We start from the raw sequence: 20,769 nt of genomic DNA on the forward strand, positions 1-20,769 counted from the left end.
AAAAAAAAAAAAAAAATGGAAAAAAAAAGAAAAAAAGAAAGAAACAAAAGACAGAGGGAGAATGACTAGGGAGAACATGAAACAATCAGAATTCCTATACTCACTTAGGGCTTTGTTAAATTGGTAGGATTCTGAAACTGACGGTATACAACAGAGACAGACAGACAGACAGACAGACAGACACACACACACACAGTGCATAGTGGCACTCTGTAGAGTTTTTTAAAAAAGAAACAAAACAGGAGGCTGGAGAGATGGCTTGATGGTTAAGAGCACTGACTGTTCTTCCGAGTTCAAATCCCAGCAACCACATGGTGGCTCACAACCATCCGTAGTGAGATCTGACTCCCTCTTCTGGAGTGCGTGAAGAGTGCATGAAGACAGCTGCAGCGTACTTACATATAGTAAATAAATAAATCTAAACAACAACAAAACAAAAAAATAGAATCTACCCAAATTGTCTGTTACCTGTACAATAAATAGGTAAAGAAATTGCAGGGGATTTACCTAGTGGAATTCACTGATACTTCTTCAACCTAACTGAGTAGAAATTTCCTTCCTAAAACAAAGGATGAAGGGAATTTTTTTTAAAAAATAGCAACACTAGAAATAAGAAGGAAGAATCTGCCAGAGACATTGTCTTTGGGTCGCCAGAAAAAGAAAATCAGATTAACATTCCTTCAGTTATGTTCTTTCCCAAGTAGAGTCAGCCTCAGCCTTCAAACTGGAGCAAACACTAAAGATGGAAAAGCATAAAAGAGTGTGCGAGGTATTGTTAAGGTGCGAGGTGCATGTTAAGGTTACAAGACACAGTGATATGGTGGAGACTGACATGTCCACAAATTAGTCGAATAGAATATGTTAAATATTAGCATCATCGGGGAGAGGAAAACCTCGAGGAAGACGTGACAATGCTCAGGAAGGGGACACTTAAACTAGTATTTGAAGGACGTTTTGTCAGGCATTTAAGTACAACCAGAGCAGCCCCAAAAAGCCTATCGTCAAAGCAAAAACTCGAACTGTGTGAGCACTGGGCTGCTGTGTAAGATGAAATGATACAATGAGGTCAGAGTCAGGCCGGGGAGAAGAAAGGCACAGGATCTTTGGTAAGAGTCTTCTAAATCTAAAGGTATAGAGACACTCGGTTCTAATTCGGGCTTCATCACCGACTAGCTGTGTGTCTTAGGCACCGATTCTTCAGCCGCCGTCATCATTTATCACAAATGCACCATCCATCATCTTTTCTTATAGAGTTGATGGAAGGGGTAAACAGACGACCGGACAACGATTGATCAGTTAGCACAGTCTTGTTCGTATTAACAGCAAATTGGAACTGTATAATCATTTTAATGATGATCAGGTCCCAAACCCTCCTGCGTGGCCCAGCTTGCCCCCAGGGCGGACCGCGCCCACTCCGCGGTGCTGGCTGAACCTTCCTGCGAGTGCAGACGCCCGCTGCTGCTCACCCGGGCTCGGGTCCCGCTCCTCGTCCTCGACCGTCCCGTGCTCCTTGAAACCTGGCGGCAGTGCCGGCCCGATCAGGTCCCTAGCCATTCGCTGGGACGCACAAGTTGCTCAAAGCACAAGCCAACCTGCACACGCAGTTCAGTTAAACCCAGCCGGGACCGTAGACCAGGATTTGCAGGCAAGGCCGGAAGTTTTTCTGGCTTCGTTTGATGACGCAAGCCCGCGATTCGCTCATTGGTCAGACTGCCGTAACGGAAGTGACGCTTAATGTTAGTTCCACAATTGCACTTTGGGCTCGCTCCTTGCTAGGTAGCATGGCAGAGCCGTCTCCCGCCGTGTGGCCTTCAGCCACGGAGCTGACTCCCGCGCCCGAGACACCGAGCGAAGCTGCGCCGTCGCGGGACAACTGGGTGTACTGGGCCATGCTGCCGCCGCCACCACCTCCTCTGTCGTCCCCGGTGGCGGGGTCGGAGCCGAGCCAGAAAGGACAGCCTCACGTGCAGCCCCAGCCTCCCTCCGGAGAGCTTCCCCCCTTCGATGCTCAGATTCTTCCCGCGGCTCAGCCTCCTTTCGATGCCCAGGCCCCGCCGGATGCTCAATCTCAGTATAGCGGCCAGCAGGCCTGGAATTTCCAAGCCTCGACACCCTGGTACTGGGGATTGTCTCCTAATGGTTTTCCCACGTATCACACGTCCTTCCACTCTCCGGGTAAGCTGCGGTTCCTTGCGGCCCTCCTTTCCTTTCTCTTCCTTTCCTCTCCCAGCTTTCTCTTTTTGTCTCTCAGCTTTGCTCTGTGTTTTTGGAGGCTGGTAATGAGTATTCAAAATGTGTCTCACTAGGTTTCCCTCCACCTGCTCATTCAAAATTTACTAAGTCAGCCCAAACTATAAAACCGAGGCTACTTACATAGCAGTCAACAAGACATACAAAAATCCTTACCTTTTGAGAGCTTCCTATTTCCTCAGTGTAGGAAGACACCATACAGGAGATAAAACTAGTTATTAGAAAGTAATGATTGTATGTATGCATTAGAAAGGGATTGATAGGGGTGGAGAAATGGGTGGGCGATGAGGCTCTATTGCTCTTGCCGAGGACCAGATCTCGGTTCTCAGCATCCACACTGGGCGGCTCTCAATTACCTGTAACTCCAACTGTTCAGAGGAGCCGATAACTGTCTTCTGGCCTCCAAGGGTACCTGCACTCCATGCACCATACACATTTTTTGTTTTTATCTAAGAAAAAAAAGTGATTAATAAATAATTGTACCCTTGCAATCTTAAATGAAACTCTCTTTTCTTTTTTAGTTACACATTCTTATTTTCCACGATCACATGATGCAAAATTCAATGACTTCAATTTGCCTCAAAACAGAAAACAGAAAAATAAGGTAATTCCGAGAGGATAAGTGTGGCATTTTGAACTTTACTGTTACTGCTCCATATGTTATGTTGTAACTGTCAGTGTTTCACATCTGTTTTGGATATGTAGAGCTTTACTAGGGTAGTATGTTTAAGGAACTTAATTATAAGTAAAATGTTGAAGCAGAGTAGTATTGAAAAATAAATGATGAAGTTATAGGAAAAGAAAGAGAACATTAAAACCGCCTCAGTACACAGACGTAGTAGAGGATTATGCTTATAAATAAATTTGAATGTTAAAACCAGTCAAGTTTAAAACCTAGGGGTTGAAGGACCCTTTTACAGTGGTTGCAGACCAGGTATACTGCATATCAGATATTTACATTACAATTCATAACAGTAGCAAAATTACAATTATAAAGTAGCAATGAAAGTAATTTTATGGTTGGGGGTCACTGCATGAGGAATGTATTAAAGGGTCACAGCATTAGGAAGGTTGAGAACTGCTGTTCACAAAACTATGAAGATGGAGACTGACAGCTGGGATGTTAGGAGTAGACTGGAAATCCCAAGTTTTTCTTAACTGAGTTGGAAGCCTAATTGTAATGACAAATCTTTTATTTTTCATAATCTTGCTTATTTTTATTTTTATTTTTTGAGACAGCTCTGACTGTCTTGGACTCAATTAGTAGATCAGGTTCAGCCTGCCTCTGCCTCCCTTCTTTCTTTCTTTCTTTTTTTCTTTATAAGATTTATTTATTTATTTATTATATGTAAATACATTGTAGCTGTCTTCAGATGCACCAGAGGAGGGCGTTAGATCTCATGATGGGTGGTTGTGAGCCACCATGTGGTTGCTGGGATTTGAACTCAGGACCTTCAGAAGAGCAGTCAGTGCTCTTAACCGCTGAGCCATCTCTCCAGCCCCCACCTCCTTTCTTTCTAGTGCTGGAATTAAAGGTGTGAGTGCCATGCCCAACCATCTTGTTGCTTTTTTAGGGTAGAAAAATCTGTGAAATAAAAGCAAAGCCCCCTCTCCCCCTTTTTTTCTTGTTAAACTGAAGCTATAATCTAATGTTTCTAATTTAGTAGAGTTTTACATTTACCCAAGTTGTGTGCATGTCTTAAATTCAGACAGGATTTATTGTGCTATTAATGTTTTTGTTTGTCCTGGTTATAAGTTTTCCATCTGGGTATTTGACATTGTTGTGAAGACCTTTCTTTTCCTTATTTTACATTTATTTTGTTGGGGGTAGGTGTGTATGTGTGGGGTTAAGAAAATAATTTGAGCCGGGCGGTGGTGGCGCACGCCTTTATTCCTAGCACTTGGGAGGCAGAGGCAGGCGGATTTCCGAGGCCAGCCTGGTCTACAGAGTGAGTTCCAGGACAGCCGGGGCTACAGAGAGAAACCCTGTCTTGAAAAAAACAAAAAAAAACAAAAAAAAAAGAGAGAGAAAATAACTTGCAGGTATCAGTTATCTTACCACATGGGTCATGGGGATTGATCTCAGGTCCTAAGGCTTGGCAGCAGGTGCTTTTCTCGGCTGAGGCATCTCTCTGGCTGGCAAACCATTTTTTTCAAATGAGGAATAATGCCTGGTTATACTTGACAAACACGTTACATTAAAATGGGTTCTCTTTGTTCCAGCCTGAGCCTAACTTACAGACCAGGTTCCTCCTCTTTGTTTAAGTCACACAGTTAATTTAGAGTAAGTTGACTAATGTCTAGAACACAACATTAGTGTCCTTTTACTGTGAAAACTGTTAGTGTTGCATGAGTACAGCTTATCAACTAACAGTCCATTTAATGTTAAGAGTAGCATAACACTTAAAACATGGAGATGATTTCCCATGTCAGTTTCCAGTATAGAAATATCCTCTAATGAGATGCTTGGTACGTCTAGAACTTGACAGGTGCTGTATGGAATCTTCATTAGGTCTCCAACTTGAAATCTATTTATAGTTTGCATTAGCTCTTTTTAGATTTAAATTTTGCTTATTGTGCTTGACTTTGGGTATATTGATTAAAGGGGGGGGGAGCCTTCCTACTCCCAGAGGTGTGTTTTAAAACAAGTAAGATATGTATCCTGGAGTCATTGTGGTTGGCTCAACAGAGATTGCCCCCCACAGTCTTAAACTGCTTCTTTTGCTTTGCAGAAAAGAAAGGAACCGGTTTTCCACTTTTTCTGTGATACCTGCGACCGTGGCTTTAAAAATCAAGAAAAGTATGACATACACATATCTGAACATACAAAAGTAGGTTTTTCCAGTTGTTTTGAACTGATACAGAGATGACCTTTAATTTGTATTTTTGGTAAAAGTGCCAAACTTACTTTTAACTCATAAGTTAGTTTTTAAAGAAAGAAATGTTTGATGACTTGACACATGGGGACAGTACCTGGGATTTGGGGTCTGGGGTGGGGAGCCCACTGCTTCATGGAGAGGAAGAGCTGTGGTAGCATTTGCATATGTGCCCCTCCATGACTACTGGGGAGGGAAGAGAGCTGTGCCCCCCCCTGTGGGCACCCTAGGAGCCCCTGAGTGCCCACCCTCTGTAGCTGTCTTGACCTGCAGCTGTGCATTGGGATGTATCATAGCTTGCTGTCCTCAAAATATAGTCCAGACACTAGATGATTCTAAAATGTAAGCCATTTAGAATGGTTGGGAAAGTTTTGGGTTTTTTTCCTTTCTTTTCTTTTCTTTTTTTTTTAAATATGGAATGCTTCACAAATTTGCATGTCATCCTTGTGCAGGGACCATGCTAATCTTCTCTGAATTGTTCCAATTTTAGTATATGTGCTGCCGAAGCGAGCACTTGTTTTTCTTTTTTCAAAGGAATTTCTTGTTTTGGATATATTCATTCTTAGGAGTGCTTGTCACTGTTTGGAATTAGGAACATTTTGGTTTCATTCAAATGGAGGAGGAAGTGAGACTGGTGGCTGTGTCAGTCTTTTCTAAGTGCAGCTCTGTTTCAGAGTGATCCTTGTTTGCTAATGGCCTAAGAATGAAGGAATGATGTAGCACAGGTGGAATAATTGTTAGACCAGAGTCTGGAGACCCCTGGTGGTGTGGATCATTAAATTGTCCTTTTGTTGTTAAACTTTTCAGTGCCCTGAAGTAGATTGCTCTTTTAGTGCTCATGAGAAGATTGTCCAGTTCCATTGGAGAAATGTAAGTTCTTATGGCCTTTTTCACCCTTTTAAAATGTTTCTCTGTATATGCTGACAACTAGTAATGTTCATGCAGGGTTTTGTACTTTGTAAGGAAGTTTTATATCTTAGAATATTTTAGTCTCAAACCATGCAAAATCAATCAGTATTGGCTCCTCCTAACAAGCGCGTTGCCTGCTCAGCACTGATGCTTATACTTCCAAGTTGTGTGCTGCTCTTCCCATCCCATGCTTCTTTTTTTGTTTTGTTTTTTTTTTTTTGGTTTTTTTTTTTTTTTTTTTTTTTTTTTTTTTTTTTTTTTTTTGTTTTTTTTTTTTTTTTTCTGGTTTTTCAAGACAGGGTTTCTCTGTATAGCCCTGGCTGTCCTGGAACTCACTTTGTAGACCAGGCTGGCCTTGAACTCAGAAATCCACCTGTCTCTGCTTCCCAAGTGCTGGGATTAAAGGCATGCACCACCACTGCCCGGCTCCTCCCATGCTTCTTAAAATGATCCTGTCTATGGATGCTGGCAGGATGGCTCAGCAGTCAAGAGCTTGTACTGCCCTTCCAGAACACTCAAGTTCATTTCCTATCACCCACATTGGACAGTAGACAACTGCCTGGACAGGATCCTGTTTTTGGGGATCCAGCGTCCTGGTGTCTTGAGGGCATGCATATGCACATACATTAAAATAAAAGAAAAAGCTTGAGAAAAATGATCAAGCCTACTAACTGCTTCAGTTGTTACCTTCAGTTTTTCTTGGTAAGTTGGTCACTTGAGTACTTAATGTCAATTAAATGTGTTATGTATCTGTGTAATCAAAATTAAACTGCTCTTGCCCTTCGATAGTGCTGTTCTAGCTACATGAGAAATGGTGCTTTTCCTTTAGAGATAAGTTAGAGTGAGAATGGTGGCTAGCTTAGCATATGTTCTGCTTATAAGTTTAATGTTGAAAACAATGTCACGGTTAGTTAAGATCCCACAGCATGCTTCCTGATGTTCAGCAGGCTTTCTGCCCCTAGATGCATGCTCCTGGTATGAAGAAGATCAAGCTAGACACTCCAGAGGAGATTGCAAGATGGAGGGAAGAAAGACGAAAGTGAGTAAAGAGTTGTTTACTGGGGGAGACTGGGTGTTGCAACATAATGGCTAGGCCATTTCACTGAAAGTGACTGGGCTTCATTTTGTGTTCTTCCATGGTGGTACATTGTGACAAAGAATAGTGTTAGTTGATGGTTTAAAAATAAACATCTTTATTAGGTAGTGAAGTTCATTGACTTATTTTATAATGGTGATACTGAGAAAGAGAACTGTAAGTTATATTGTCCGAGGCTATTGAATGTAGTTTGGAGAGAGTTATAGGAACTTTCCAGTTAAATAACAGATATACTACAAAGGGACTATAGGGGCCCTGAAGAGAGTCCATGCCACCTACTAAATGTTCAGTGGCTGGGGAAATAATGGGCTTCTAATATTTAAAGTGCACAATCCATTGCTATGTTTATTTATTTATTTATTTACTTATTTATTTATTTATCTTTTGTCTGACCGCATAGCTGAATGATGTCCTCTACTACGCAGAATGGGTGCGGCAGTGAACAAGATGTACACGTGCTTGTCCTTACCTGTAGAAAGTATAGGACTCGTTCCTGTAATTAATATTTAAGAGATGTGAGTCTGGCCGGGCAGTGGTGGCGCATACCTTTAATCCCAGCACTCGGGAGGCAGAGGCAGGCAGATTTCTGAGTTCGAGGCCAGCCTGGTCCACAGAGTGAGTTCTAGGACAGCCAGGGCTATACAGAGAAACCCTGTTTTGAAAGAGAGAGAGAGAGGGAGAGAGGGAGGGAGAGAGGGAGGGAAGGAGGGAGGGAGAGAGGGAGGGAGGGAGGGAGAACCTTACTGGTATAACTTGCGACTTTACATTATATTAGCAGGGATGGCTTAGTTGATGTCTGGCTGCAGTGTACTTGGGAAAAATCTGCCTGGAAGACTTGGGTAGAACTGTTAAGATTGATGGTACACTTTGAGAATCAGTTACTTATGTTAGTTTGTTTTCTGTTGCTTTGATAAAATACCCACAAGGAAGTTTAGTTTGGCTTATGGTTCCAGAGAATTAGTGTCTATAATAGCAGAAATGGAGTGGCAGGCAGCAGGCAACTGTAGCAGGAAGCTGGCTGATCACATTGTGTTGGTAAACCAGGAAACAATGTGAGCTAGAAGTGGGGCGAGGCTATCGCCCCTGAAAGTGACATACTTTGTTCATCAAGGCTTCATAACCTCTTCAAATTAATGCCACAATTAGGACTGAGTATCTACATACATGGGCTTTGGGGGGCATTCTCATTCAAGCCATTGTAGTACTGTTCTCTAGAACTAAGCTAAGGGAAGTCAGATACAAGAGCTCATTCGCTTGCTTTAAATGTGTTTATTTTGTAGCATTGGGATTGCACTTATGGCCTTGCTCTTACTAGACAAAGGTTCAGCCACTGTGCCACATTCCTTAACTGTTTTAATTATTATTTTATGTGTCTGACTGTTTTGCTGGTATATATGGCTACACCACATGTGTGCTTGGTGTCTCAGGAGGCCAGAAGGTGGCGTTGGATCCCCTGGAACTGGAGTTAACAATGGTTGTGAGCCACCATGTATTTGTTGGGAATTGAACCTGGGTTCTCTGGAAGAGCATCTAGTGCTCTTAATCTCCATCATCTCTTTAGTTTTAAAACCAGGGGTGGCTGCAGTGCTCAGGCTGTGTTAATTCAGGCAGTAGCCCAGGTTGTTTGATCCTTCTTCCTCAGCCTTCTGAGTAGCTAGGATTACAGGTCCTTGCACTCCAGCCTACCATGAAGTTAGTCTTAGAGTTTGAGAAAGCTACCTGAGACTCTTAACCATAGAGCATAGCTTGTGAGTACAACCATTATATGGCTTCTTTATTTTTACTTTCTTATGATACCTCTCCACAAGTTTCAGGGACTTGTTTTTTCTTTGCTTATTTTTGTTGTTATGTGTTGATTAGATCTTTTCCTTATAAGTAGTAACTCCGTCTGTCTGACACTCAGGGTTTGGAAAGCTCACAGCAGCAATGCTGAAGGTGGTTCCCTGCTAGCTGGGATGGAAATGACCTGTTGGACACTAGCTTCTCTCTGCAGTAGTCTAGTTCAGTGATGCTAGCTTCCTTTATAAATGTTGAATTCTTTTGAGGGATGTGGAATGACTTTCCATCCACAGCTCTGATGGTTGCAGTGAGCCCTTCTGGTCTTCACACGAGCCTCATCATCATCTGAGCTCCATTGTTCCATTTTTCTTCCCTCACCTGGCAGAATCTCAGCCCTGGCCGGCTAAGTTCTGTTCAGAAAGCCACATAATTGTGATGTACTCTGCAGGTGAACAGGTGGTGCTTGCTCACTTGAGGGACTGACTAGACTAGTGAGAACCTCAGTGTTTTCTTGGTTCTCCTATGGTAGAAAATGAGATGGTCATTTTGTAGTTGTTACTCTGTTATACAAGTGACCAGTTTTATAGGTAACCTATTGTACAGTTGAAACATTTGCCAAGCTCATTTTCTCTTAGCTAAAGTGTTGAAACTCTTAGAATACTGGTAATCAGGGTTATGATTATGTCACATGGCCTTTTAGACCCTTTGACAACATTTTGGGTTTTTTTGTTTGTTTGTTTTGTTTTTTGCAATTTTTTCTTTGTTTTTCTATTTTAAGACAGACTCTTACTAAATAACCCTGGCTGCTGGAACTCGCTATATAGACCAGACTAGTCTCCAACTTAGGACAACCCTCCTGCCTCAGTTTCCCAGTTATTGGGATCACAAGCTTATGTCACCAAGCAGGGCTGAATTCCTCACTTGTTCATTTTGTCATGATGCTGCTTCTGCCTCAGAGGTGGACCTCCTCTATCCCTGAAGTCCTGCATACTGGCTCAGCCACCAGACTCCTGCTTCTTTTGGGGTCTTTACAGAAAAGCCTTGGCTGTCTTTAAATACTATGTCATATCCAGTATTGTCCCATTTTGGAGAGCTATTTTGCATTCTGTGTTCTTGAATAAGTTAAGTACTGGGCCGTAAGTACATTTTTTACATGGCTGTTTATGTCACCCAGTGCCATAGGTAGAAGTGGTACATATGATGTATGTAAATGGAGCTTGAAATTGTCTGTCTGTCTGTCTGTCTGTCTGTCTATCTATCTATCTATCTATCTATCTATCTATTTGGGTCTTTTGAGAAAGAGTTTCTCTGGTTGTACTGGAACTCATTCTGTAGACCACGCTAGCCTCCATCTCACAAGATCTGCCTGCCTCTGCCATCCAAGTGCTGGGATTAAAGGTGTGTGCTACCACCACCAGCTTTGAAATTATTTTACTACAGATATAGTTTCTTTTTGATACACTAGAAAGAACTTAGAAAAACCTTATAGTCTTATATTTGTGGGTCATGTTTTGAGCAATACCTTCATTTTAGAGAAGTCAAATGAGTTGTACTGATTCATAGTTGTGGTTTGATATCAATAATGTATCTGATTTTTAAGCTTCTGTGATTTTCTTTTTTTAAAAAAGGGGATGTCTGTGTCTGTGTCTGTATGTGTGTGTACTTGTTTGTTCTCTCCTACCATGTGGATTCCTGGGATGGAGTTCAGGTTATCAGTATTGGTGGCAGTTGCTTTTATCCTCTGAGCCATCTAGTTGGCTCACTGCTGTGGTTTTTAATATCAGATTCTTATCACAAGACAATCTATTTAAAAGCTTGCATTCTTCAGTGGCTTTTCTCTCTATGAAGATGAACTTTGCCCCCTTGTGGACCATACAGCAAGTGATTCAAGGAAAAACAGTCTCTGTGATTCCCAGTGATTTTTCAAGTGCTAACAGGAAACCTTAGACCATTTGTTAATGGAAAACATGTCTTACTAGTTTCTTGGTAATATTTATCTTGAAGGTTAGAGGTGAACATTTTTAACTTATTGTACATTTTTATCTATTTATGTGTTTGTATGTGGGTTTGCACATGCCAAGGCAAGTGTGTGATTCCAGGTCAGAAGGCAACTTAGAAGTTGGTTCTGTTATTCCACCAAGTATGTTGCAGGAATTGAGCTCAGGTCATGAGACCTGGCTACAGGCACTGTTATCAACTGAGCCTTCTCATAAACAGGCATTTTGTAATTGAGAAATTAAACATTTTGCTGTTTATAGCTAAGATCCCCAAAGCCAGAGACTTTCACTCTAATAGGAAGTACTGAACAAATATATGAGGTGCTTAGAAAGCCATGTGCAATTGAAACACTAACAGTAACACACAGGGATAATACTGCTTAGCCAAAGGGTTCTTTCCTTAGTCAAGAAGAGACTTTGGAAAGCAGATTTGTTTGAGAGAGCTTGCTGTGAGAAGTAAGCTACCTACCTTCCACCCACACCTAGGGTATAACACACATAGCAAGCAATTCCCTTTTTGAACACTGTTATATGGACTCTATCACAAGTAAGCATAGATGGTGTCCCACCCTGCCTTGCCCAGTTAAATCGTGCCTTCCCTTACCACCTAGCAATCTCCACCTGTTCTGTCAAATCACGTAAGTGGCATCATGCAGCATGTAGACTTTTGAGGTTCAGAAGTCTCATTTGTTGGGTGTAGTACTAGTTCATTCTCATGTCAGAATGTTTTTCTGTTCTACTGTGTCACTAAAGCAGTCACAGTGGTTTCTTCATCTTCTGCTTGAAAGTGGATTCAAGTATTTTGGCATTGATAAAGCTTCCATAAACATTTGTGTGTGAGTTTGTGCTTTGAATATAGGCTTATGTTTGCATTGGATAAGTACCCGGAAGTGGTGTTGAGTGATCATGTAGTGAGTATATACTTCACTTCAAAGGAAACTGCCAAACCTTGTCGGGGAGAGGTTTGAACTCAAGCTATGCTGGTTGACCAGGGGAAGCTGGTTGATTCAGAGGGAAGAGTCTGCCCAAGGGGTCTGCATTAGTCAAGCATGTACTCCAGAAGCCTTGCCCCCATGTCTTACTTGAAAGTGGCCTGTCCTGCCTAGAAAGAACAAGTTCAAGGCACCATTGGGGGAACTGTTACTGCTCTTCAGCGCCTTGTTCTGATTTTGCCTGACAGAAGGTTTACATCCGTCCTCATATTACTCCCACATTCTAGACAGACAACAAGCCTCATTTTCAGCTTCTCCTCAGGAAAGCAGTAGGTGTGCTTCAGCTTTAACTAATTTCCACGCAGACCTCGTTATCTAGAAGTAATTTGCATAGTGGGAGTGGACTTGGAATGTCCCTCAAACACAGTTGCCAAGAGGGAGAATATGCAGCTGTTTCTTACTGTGTGTGGTGACACAGTTTTAAGTTGGTTGTGTTTCAAAAGTATTAGTAAAACTCATAGGCAGCCCCTACTCTCTTGACGTAAGGAGGGGCTGGAACAAGATTTTCCCTGCTTTCTGGTGACTTTCCTCACATAGAATTTTCAGTGTAGATTGCAAGTATTCAGTGACCATCATCAGAAGTGCTGGAAGAGGAATAGGTGCAGGATGCTGAGTGATGAAGTGGAACTAGAAATGTGTGAGCAGGAGTGGTGCTAGAGAGGGCATGGGAGTGGGGGTTAGGGGTGACATTTATTGTACCTGTGATGGTAAGTGTTCTGAAAGTATCTCTGGCACCTTTTTTTTTTTTTAAGGTATTTATTTATTATATGTAAGTACACTGTAGCTGTCTTCAGACACACCAGAAGAGGGAGTCAGATCTCATTACAGATAGTTGTGAGCCACCATGTGATTGCTAGGATTTGAACTCAGGACCTTCTGAAGAGCAGTCAGTGCTCTTAACCACTGAGCAATCTCTCCAGCCTTCTCTGGCACCTTTTAATTCATCTGAGGTTCTTTCACATCTTACTTCTCAGGTCTTGTCCCTTCACATACTCAAGAGTGTTGTTGACATACTCATTAGCAGAATAGGTAACTAGGTGTGGGATGTATGTGTAGTTCTGGTGTCCAGGAGGCTGGGGTGGAATGTCTGACCTTGTGCTGCTCAGCCTGTAAATAGAGAAAGCAAGACCTTTTTAGAAAGGAAGAAGTGGGGAAGGTTGGCAGGAAAGAAAGGACATGGGAAATACTTTCTTTATTTTGGTTCATTTGATAAATTTATAAGACATGTACTCTAATATTAAGCAGTTTTTAAAAAATATTAAATTATATTTCTAGCTCTTCTCCATTTATTTTATTTTTATTTTTTAATATGTATTTTTAAAGAACTGAAAGATTTTTAGATTTATTGTGTCTGGGTGTTTTACCTGCGCGCATGTTGTTGCCACTTGCATCCGTAGTGCCCAAGGAGGCCAGATGAGGATGTTGGATCCCATGGAACTGGAGTTAGAGTAGGTTGTGAGCTACTAGATGGATGCTGGGAATTAAACCTGGGTCTTCTGGAAGAGAAATCACCAATGGCTGTGCCATCTCTCCAGCCCCATTTTATCTTTAAATTTTCATTGTATATATCCATATAACATCATACTGTTATATTCAGTTATTTTCATACAAGTATGTATTTTACATTGTGTCAGTCTCACTTTTTGAAGAGTGTGCCCTAAAAGGAGTGAATTCCACATTGGTACAACAAAATGCCTTTTATTTTGAAGGTTACTGTTCTTGTGAAAGCTGCTCTTCTGGAGGAAGCCAGTGTGTGTTTTGACTCTATAAAAGTGCTAACATCTGTGTAGCCATTCTGCTAGAAAAGTTGTGAAAGAGACCCTGGATTAAGGATTTAAAGCCAGAAAAAAAATTTGCCTTTATCCCTTCATCTTTATTTTATTTTTCAGACTAACCAAATTGGAGGGGCCCACTGTGTTTAAAAACTGAAGCTTTCCCCAAATTAGCAAAAAAACCCAGGTGATTGTTGATTCCTGAGCTATGATGTCTATACTGTATAAAGGAGACCCTGTCTTGCAGGGCAAATGTCCACTAGGTGGAGCTGTTCTCTTTCCATCATTGCTCCCTCTGCTGTTCCTAGCTCAGGCCTCTTAATAGTGGTATACAGTGGCATAAGCTTGTGTTAGAGCCGTTTTTATTGAGAGAAAAGAGGAATTGTGCTCTATGTGGAATAGGCCTAGGAGAAAAAGTTAGTAAAGGGTAGCAGCAGTTTGAGAACAAGGAAGCCGTTGGCTCACTGTGCAGAGGTAGTGGTTGACAGTTTCAATCAGGAATGGGCTCCACTTCATAAGGACATAATTGGAGACCCAGGATAGGCAGGGACACGTCAGAGGCAAGAAACACAGGACAGGAGACATGAGTGATAGTGTCAGGACACCACTTGGGATAATGGGGAAAATAAGGACAGGGAGAAGGGGTGGTTATAGGATTAAAGAAAACAGAGAAGGACATCGAAAGTCTCACCTTTCAAGTGTGTGGCTTCCCAGGGCTGTCCTACAGCAGGAGACACTGCACTAAGTCACATGTGCACGGAACTGCATACTCTAAGACATGACTATTTCCCCAGTAATGTTTGTATGTTGTTCACATGTACTGTAGGATGCTGAACTGCCCCCTTTGCATGGAGGGTGTTGAGTAGCCCTGAGCTTGGTGCCTAGCCACCACAGGGCCTGTGTGGTTTGGCTTCTCTCTGTCCCGTCTGCAGATAGAGAACAGCTGCTGCCCATCCTCCCTGAAGGCTGTTCTCTGAGCACTTCTCATTTTTTACAGGCTGCCATGCAGTGACAATACTGGGATTTTGGTTTCTTTAAAAAATACAAAGAGCCCACAAAGTAGCTAAGGCCAGCTCCACTGCCACAGTGCCTCTGTCTTCCAACAGAGACTTTACTTTCCTCCCTCCTAATCATCTTGGAGTTTCTTCTGAGCTCCTCCAAAGTTTATTTTTCCTCAGTATAGCTTTTCCACCAAACTGACACAGTGCCCTGAGAGTCGGGGAGGAGGTCACACTCATCCAAGTGCCAAGAGTCTGCTTAGTGAAGCCTTAGGTCATGCTTGCTTTTCACGAGTATCTGTCGGTGACTGCTGTCAGGTTCTCATCTTGTATGACCTTTCTCTTTGCCTGTTGCACTTATTTATAGCCTGTGTAGTCATCATCTCTCCTTTATGGACAGCCACTGTTTATGGCTGGGTACTTGCTCTGCACTGTCCTTACTAAAATTCACTGCCTTTCCCCATTCTCTCACCACTCTCCAAAGCCATTTCCAGTCTTGTCTCCAGACCATGGGATAACTGACCCACAGTTGTCACTGTGTGTGCCTACGAGCTAGTAATGCAGATGTGTATGTGAGTTTAGCACTAGTGACGGTCAGACCCGGGGCATGTGCATGCTAAGCATTCTCCCTCTGAGCTATAGCCCCAGCCCGGTGATAAATAGAAGTGGCAGAACTTTAGTTGGTGTTCCTGATGATCACCAGCCTGAGTGGTGAGAGCTGTTTCCCTCCTTCATGTTTCCTATACTATGAAGATTTGTGTCTCGTCCGATTTTAGGGCTAGCATCTCCATACATCCTGTGCTAAGAAATGGAACCTCACTCAGTGGTGTGCATGGCCTAAGATATTCATTCATATCCTCATATCTCCTCTCTCTCTCTCTCTCATTCTCTTTCTCTTCTTTTCTTCTTCTTTTTTTTTTTTTTTTGTTGTCTTTTAGACAGGGTCTCTCTATATATATCCCTGGCTGTCTTGGAACTCACTTGGAGTAGACCAAGCTGGCCTCAAAATCAAAGATCTGTCTGCCTCTGCCTCCTGAGTGGTGGGATTAAAGGTGTATCCTATTATGTCCAGCAAAGTGGTTTATTTCATGTGTATGAATGTTTTGCTTGCATGTATGTCTCTGCACCATGTGTGTACCTGTTGCCCAGAGAAGTCAGAAGAGGGTGTTGGGTTCCCTGAAAATGGGGTTACAGATGTTGTAAGCCACTGGGGATTCCCTGGTGGTAGTGGCTACTCTTCTGTTACCTTGAGTAGTTTGTATTACTTAGAACAAACTCCAAAGCTTCCCACCTGAGTGCTCTCTGTTGACACTGTTTCAGACCAATTGCTTTCATGTCCGTTTCTTTGTGGATTTCATTTTGAAATATCTTACCCCACCCAAAAGAAAAGTGTACTCCCTTGGGTGCTTAACTATATTTTGTCTTAGTACAGCTATTCTTAGGGGTTTTTCTGTCCTCCTCAGTAGACTGTTGAACTGTCTCTTCTGTTGGTGACTTTGTATGTACATGGTGTGTGTCTGCAGAAGTAATTGGTCAGGCAGGTAGTTTCTCTGTGTGTGGGCGCATGCTAAGCAGAGACGTTAGAGCAGTTCACACGTGCTGCGTGAGTTTAGGCAGTTGAGATTCTAGCCCACACTCCTTACCTGGGTGCAGAGTTGTATGGACAGCTGAGACACTGATGCATGAACTGAATTTTCTCTCTTAAATTTTACAAGTAATTGGAAGTTTGCGATAAATTCTTACTTTTTTTTTTTCCTAGAAACTACCCAACTCTGGCCAATGTTGAAAGGAAGAAAAAGTTACAGCTGGAAAAGGAAAAGAGAGGAGAAGTGTTGACAACCACGCAATACGGGTAAGTTCCATGACATTGTCCATGTGGATCCTCCGTGCTCCTTCATAGCATGTGCTTACGGGGAAGAGGGGGAGCACACCGCCTCTTCACATCCCGTGCTCCCATTCTGAGATCTTGCTCTGTAACTTTTGCTTTAAAAAGTGTTTAAATTGTATCTTAAATCCGCTCACTTCTACACATGTGATGGGGTTTGAACAGTTCTTTCCTTCCATGCTGCCTGGCTAGTCAGCACTGTCTCTACTGTGGGCACGCAGCCTGTGCTTCAGACAAGCAGACTCTTACTTGGAGGTGTAGAAAGTGTGACCAAGGATGCCCCACAGGATTGTTTCAGTCAATTCCCTGTTGTCATTCAAGCAGTTATCCAGTTGCTTATTAGTAAAAAGTAGATCTGTCAGCCAGGCAGTGGTGGCGTACGCCTTTAATCCCAGCACTTAGGAGACAGAGGCAGGTGGATTTCTGAGTTTGAGGCCAGCCTGGTCTACAGAATGAGTTCCAGGACAGCCAGGGCTACACAGAGAAACCCTGTCTCAAAAAACAAAAGCAAACAAACAAAAAAGTAGATCTGTCATACAGCCAGCTGTGCTCTCCTGTCAGTAAAATATGAGGTCTTCTCTCCCTCCACTCACTTTCTCATTCAGAATTTTCCCTTTTTATTTTACTGGCCTTACAATTTAAATATGCAAATCCTAAATGCACTACTTGATGCTCGTGCTCTCTCTCTCTCTCTTACACACACACACATACACACACACGAGACTTGATAGAACAAATACTATACAATCCATGTACCTACCACATAGATTGACATAATGTCTTTGTTCACTAAGCTCCCTTAAGCCCTGTCCTGTTCAGTGTTTCCCCATAAACATTAACCCTGTTTTGGCTTTTAATTATCATAAATTACTCCTGTTCTTACAATTATGTACATAAAGGCATATACCATATACATTCTTGAATAAATGTGATTTTTGAGCTACACACATGCTACATACATTGTAATTATAAATTCATTACATACTACATATCACTCAGTTGTGAGAATTCACAGCTCTTCTCTTGGTAGATAATAGCTTGTTTTCAGTTAAGGTTGTTGGGGTTCAGATTCCAGCAAACTCTTGTACGTGTCTTTTGTGGACATTAATGTTCATTTTTATTGTTCATGTGACAGACAGTATGTCTTGTGGGCCATATGATTAGCTTTAAGAGTTTGCCAAATGGTTGAACTGACTTTGACTTAGACTTCTGCTCATTGCATATGATATCTCTGTCTGTCTTTCAGTGGTTGGTAATGTTACTAACAATATTGAGCATCTTATCTACTTATTCTTTTGATGAAGTGCCACTTCAACTGTTTGCTTTTAATTATTTTTTTCTAATTATGTGTCTGTGGGTGTGTATAATTGCAGTGCCTATACAGGCTGTAAGGGGGTGTAAGATCTCAGGAGTTAGAGTTATAGGCAATTGTGAACCATCCAGTGTTGATACTGGGAACTGAACTCCAGTTCTGGAAGGGATGATATACTCTTAATCACCACGCCTCCTCTCCAGCCTCAGAGGGCTTGCCGTCCTTGATTTTCAGAGTTATAAATTTGGTTGCATACATGTTAACTTGGAGTGGCTTGTATACATTAGGGGTGTACTTCTTAATTTTTCTTGCCTTTGTGCTTTTAATGATATCCTTTTAAAAAAGATACAACAGGAAGTACTTGTCACTGTTATTTAGGGTCAGGATGGTGTCGGGCACATCTGCTGGTCGTGATGTAGCTCAGACACAGTTGAGGACTGGGTGGCTAATGGCTTTGGTCCCTAGATGCTTACTCTTTAGATGTTCTTCGTTGTATAGCTCTATCAGATATCATTTTCCTTCTGCTCACAGGACTTACTTGAGTGTTTCTTGAAGAGGGGATCTGCTGAAGGTGACATACTTGTAAATGCTTTGCAAAACTTGAAGCCCTTAAAAATGAGTAATTTTTTAAATAAGAATAGATGTGTTTTATAAACTGTTAAGACATATGTTTATGTACAATCTGAGAATGCCTCAAGCTAAGAAAATCTGCCAGTGATGACACAACAGAGCCCTATTTCAGAGCTCAAAATACTTGTGGGAACTCGTAGCTAGAAATGAGTGAGACTTATGTTGTGGGGTGTGAATCTTTAGTCTTTGGGTCTTTCTTTTATTTTGGTCTCTTTATGTCTTAGGGTCTAAGTGGTCAATTTAACATCCATGTTTCTTTTGCTCCATTTTTTTCTTACTCCAGCAAAATGAAGGGCATGTCCAGGCATTCACAGATGGCAAAGATCAGAAGTCCTGGTAAACATCGTAAATGGAAAAGAGGTGGAGCTAGGGAGAGCGCAGTCGTTGGACTAGGCAATCCTGCCAGAGATTTGAAGCCTGAAGTTCCGTCCAAGGTTAATGTAGACCCTCTAGGTGCTTTGATCCACAGCGACTCTGGTAAGCTGAATGGAAGATAACACAAATACACATGTGTGTGCTTTGAGGTAGATTAGATGGCGAGGGTCTTAGCACAGTGCAGTGTTGGGTTAAGTACAGTGGGATAAGATTAGGAGGATTGGCCGGGCGGTGGTGGTACTTGCCTTTAATTCCAGCACTTGGAGGCAGAGGCAGACAGATTTCTGAGTTTGAAGCCAGCCTGGTCTACAGAGTGAGTTCCAGGACAGCCAGGGCTACACAGAAACCCTGTCTTGAAAAACCAAGAAAGAAAAAAAAAAAGATTAGGAGGAATGGAAATAAAAAAATCAAGCACAACTAATAGTTACTGAGTAAGGTACTTGCCGTGCTCCATGTGCTTGGCATGTGTTACCTCTTTCCCATATAGAAGGGCCTTTTATGCAGGTGGGATTCTGATTTCCATTTAGAGACAAGACCGCAGAGACCAAGCAGTTCACTTTACTCACACTGTTAGCTGCTGCAGAGCCAGAACTTGAAGCGAGGGCTCTGATTCCTAGTTCAGTACTAGTAATGTACATTTACTCTAAATGTAAGGTCTGACTTTGTCTAAGAAATGTTGTGAGTGTAGGAGCTAAAGATATGGGAAGGAGTTTAGACAGATCCTTTATGCCTACTCCTGTAGTTCAGTGGAGGAACACTTGTATGACGTGCACAAAGATCCATTCTGAATAAAAATAAAACAGAAACTCTTATCTTTAATAAGACCAAAAAAAGGGGTAGACTTTTTTAAGGCAGGCTCTTGCTGTTTAGCCCAGAATGGCTTCAGACTTTGGAGTTACCCTCCTCAGCATTTAAGTATGCATGCTCCCGTGGCTGGCCTGTCCACCTGTTTGGAAGCAGTTTCGCTTACCCTTGGACAGCAGCTCAGCTTAAGAATCTAGTATTTCTAGTTGTCAGTGGTGCTCACCCTCATACACAGTTCAGTGCTTCTCATGGCAGCTGACTCTTAAGCACATGCTCACTCTAAGAGTAAAGTTCTCATTGGCATGGAGTACACACCTTTAATCTTGACAGTAAGGATGCAGAGGCAGCTGGGTCATGGCTAGCCTAGTCTACTTAGGGTTCCCAGCCAATCAGAACTACCCAGTCAGACCCTGTCTCCAAAAACAAACAAACAAACAAAAACAGAAAAAGGGAAACCATTTTTTGGGCAACAACAGAAAAGTGTAAGTAGCAGCCTCCCACTTTCCCTCTGCACTTACTTTCTGCGTGGGACGTAGTCCTGCTCTCAGCGCTGTCAGCACTCGGGTTTAAATGAGCCTGGGGAGTCACTGCCTGATTCCCCTTCTCCGTTGTACTTAGTGCTGTGTGCACTCTCAGTAGCTGCTCTGAACTGGGCGAAGGCGTCTTTTCGGTCACTGGAGAATCCAGATATATTGCCTTTGAATATGTCGACTCTGTGCTGTCTGATTTCCTTGTCTATTCTGCTTACTAGGCTACTGGAGGTCTGTTGTCCTTGCTTCAGTCTCTTCGTGATATTCACTAGTGTATTAATTGCATTTCTGTTGCTGTGCTAAAACATCATGGCCAAGGCAAATTAAAAAAGGAAGTGTTTATTTTGTGCTTATTATTCCAGAGGGAGAGGTCCATGACAGTAGAGTAGAAGTTGTCAAAGAGCAGCTTTGACATCCAGGGTAAACTGAGGCAGGGTGCATTGTTGACAGTTGGCTGGAACTGTTTGAAATGCCCCCTGGGGGCCCAGTAGAAAAATTTCCTGAGTGCTGAAAAAGGCTGGTGAAAAAAGAAAGAGAAAGAAAAGGAGGAAATAATCACACACA

General features: G+C 42.3%; 2 protein-coding genes and 1 non-coding gene across 4 annotated transcripts in view; 1 reads left to right on the forward strand and 2 right to left on the reverse strand.

The window, feature by feature from the left end:
• The window catches only part of Gpalpp1 (GPALPP motifs containing 1), a 27,967-nt gene extending 26,305 nt beyond the window's left edge, over window positions 1-1,662 (reverse strand). For both annotated transcript variants that reach the window (XM_031361139.1, XM_031361140.1), the window contains exon 1: window positions 1,467-1,662. In XM_031361139.1, coding sequence (XP_031216999.1) covers window positions 1,467-1,554 — 88 coding nt within the window. In that variant the 5' untranslated portion in view covers window positions 1,555-1,662. The remainder of the gene's footprint in view (window positions 1-1,466) is intronic.
• Window positions 1,663-1,752: 90 nt separating this feature from the next.
• The window catches only part of Nufip1 (nuclear FMR1 interacting protein 1), a 32,274-nt gene continuing 13,257 nt past the window's right edge, over window positions 1,753-20,769 (forward strand). Inside the window, exons 1-7 of the mRNA XM_031361138.1 lie at window positions 1,753-2,175; window positions 2,772-2,854; window positions 4,983-5,081; window positions 5,934-5,996; window positions 6,998-7,074; window positions 16,429-16,521; window positions 18,780-18,973. Coding sequence (XP_031216998.1) covers window positions 1,782-2,175; window positions 2,772-2,854; window positions 4,983-5,081; window positions 5,934-5,996; window positions 6,998-7,074; window positions 16,429-16,521; window positions 18,780-18,973 — 1,003 coding nt within the window. The 5' untranslated portion in view covers window positions 1,753-1,781. The remainder of the gene's footprint in view (window positions 2,176-2,771; window positions 2,855-4,982; window positions 5,082-5,933; window positions 5,997-6,997; window positions 7,075-16,428; window positions 16,522-18,779; window positions 18,974-20,769) is intronic.
• On the reverse strand, window positions 5,534-5,640 carry LOC116085434. The gene has a single exon (XR_004116547.1). It is a non-coding gene; the product is annotated as a U6 spliceosomal RNA (small nuclear RNA).

The sequence above is a fragment of the Mastomys coucha genome, unplaced genomic scaffold (assembly GCF_008632895.1).
Source record: "Mastomys coucha isolate ucsf_1 unplaced genomic scaffold, UCSF_Mcou_1 pScaffold9, whole genome shotgun sequence".
In the NCBI taxonomy this organism is placed as follows: Eukaryota; Metazoa; Chordata; class Mammalia; order Rodentia; family Muridae; genus Mastomys; species Mastomys coucha.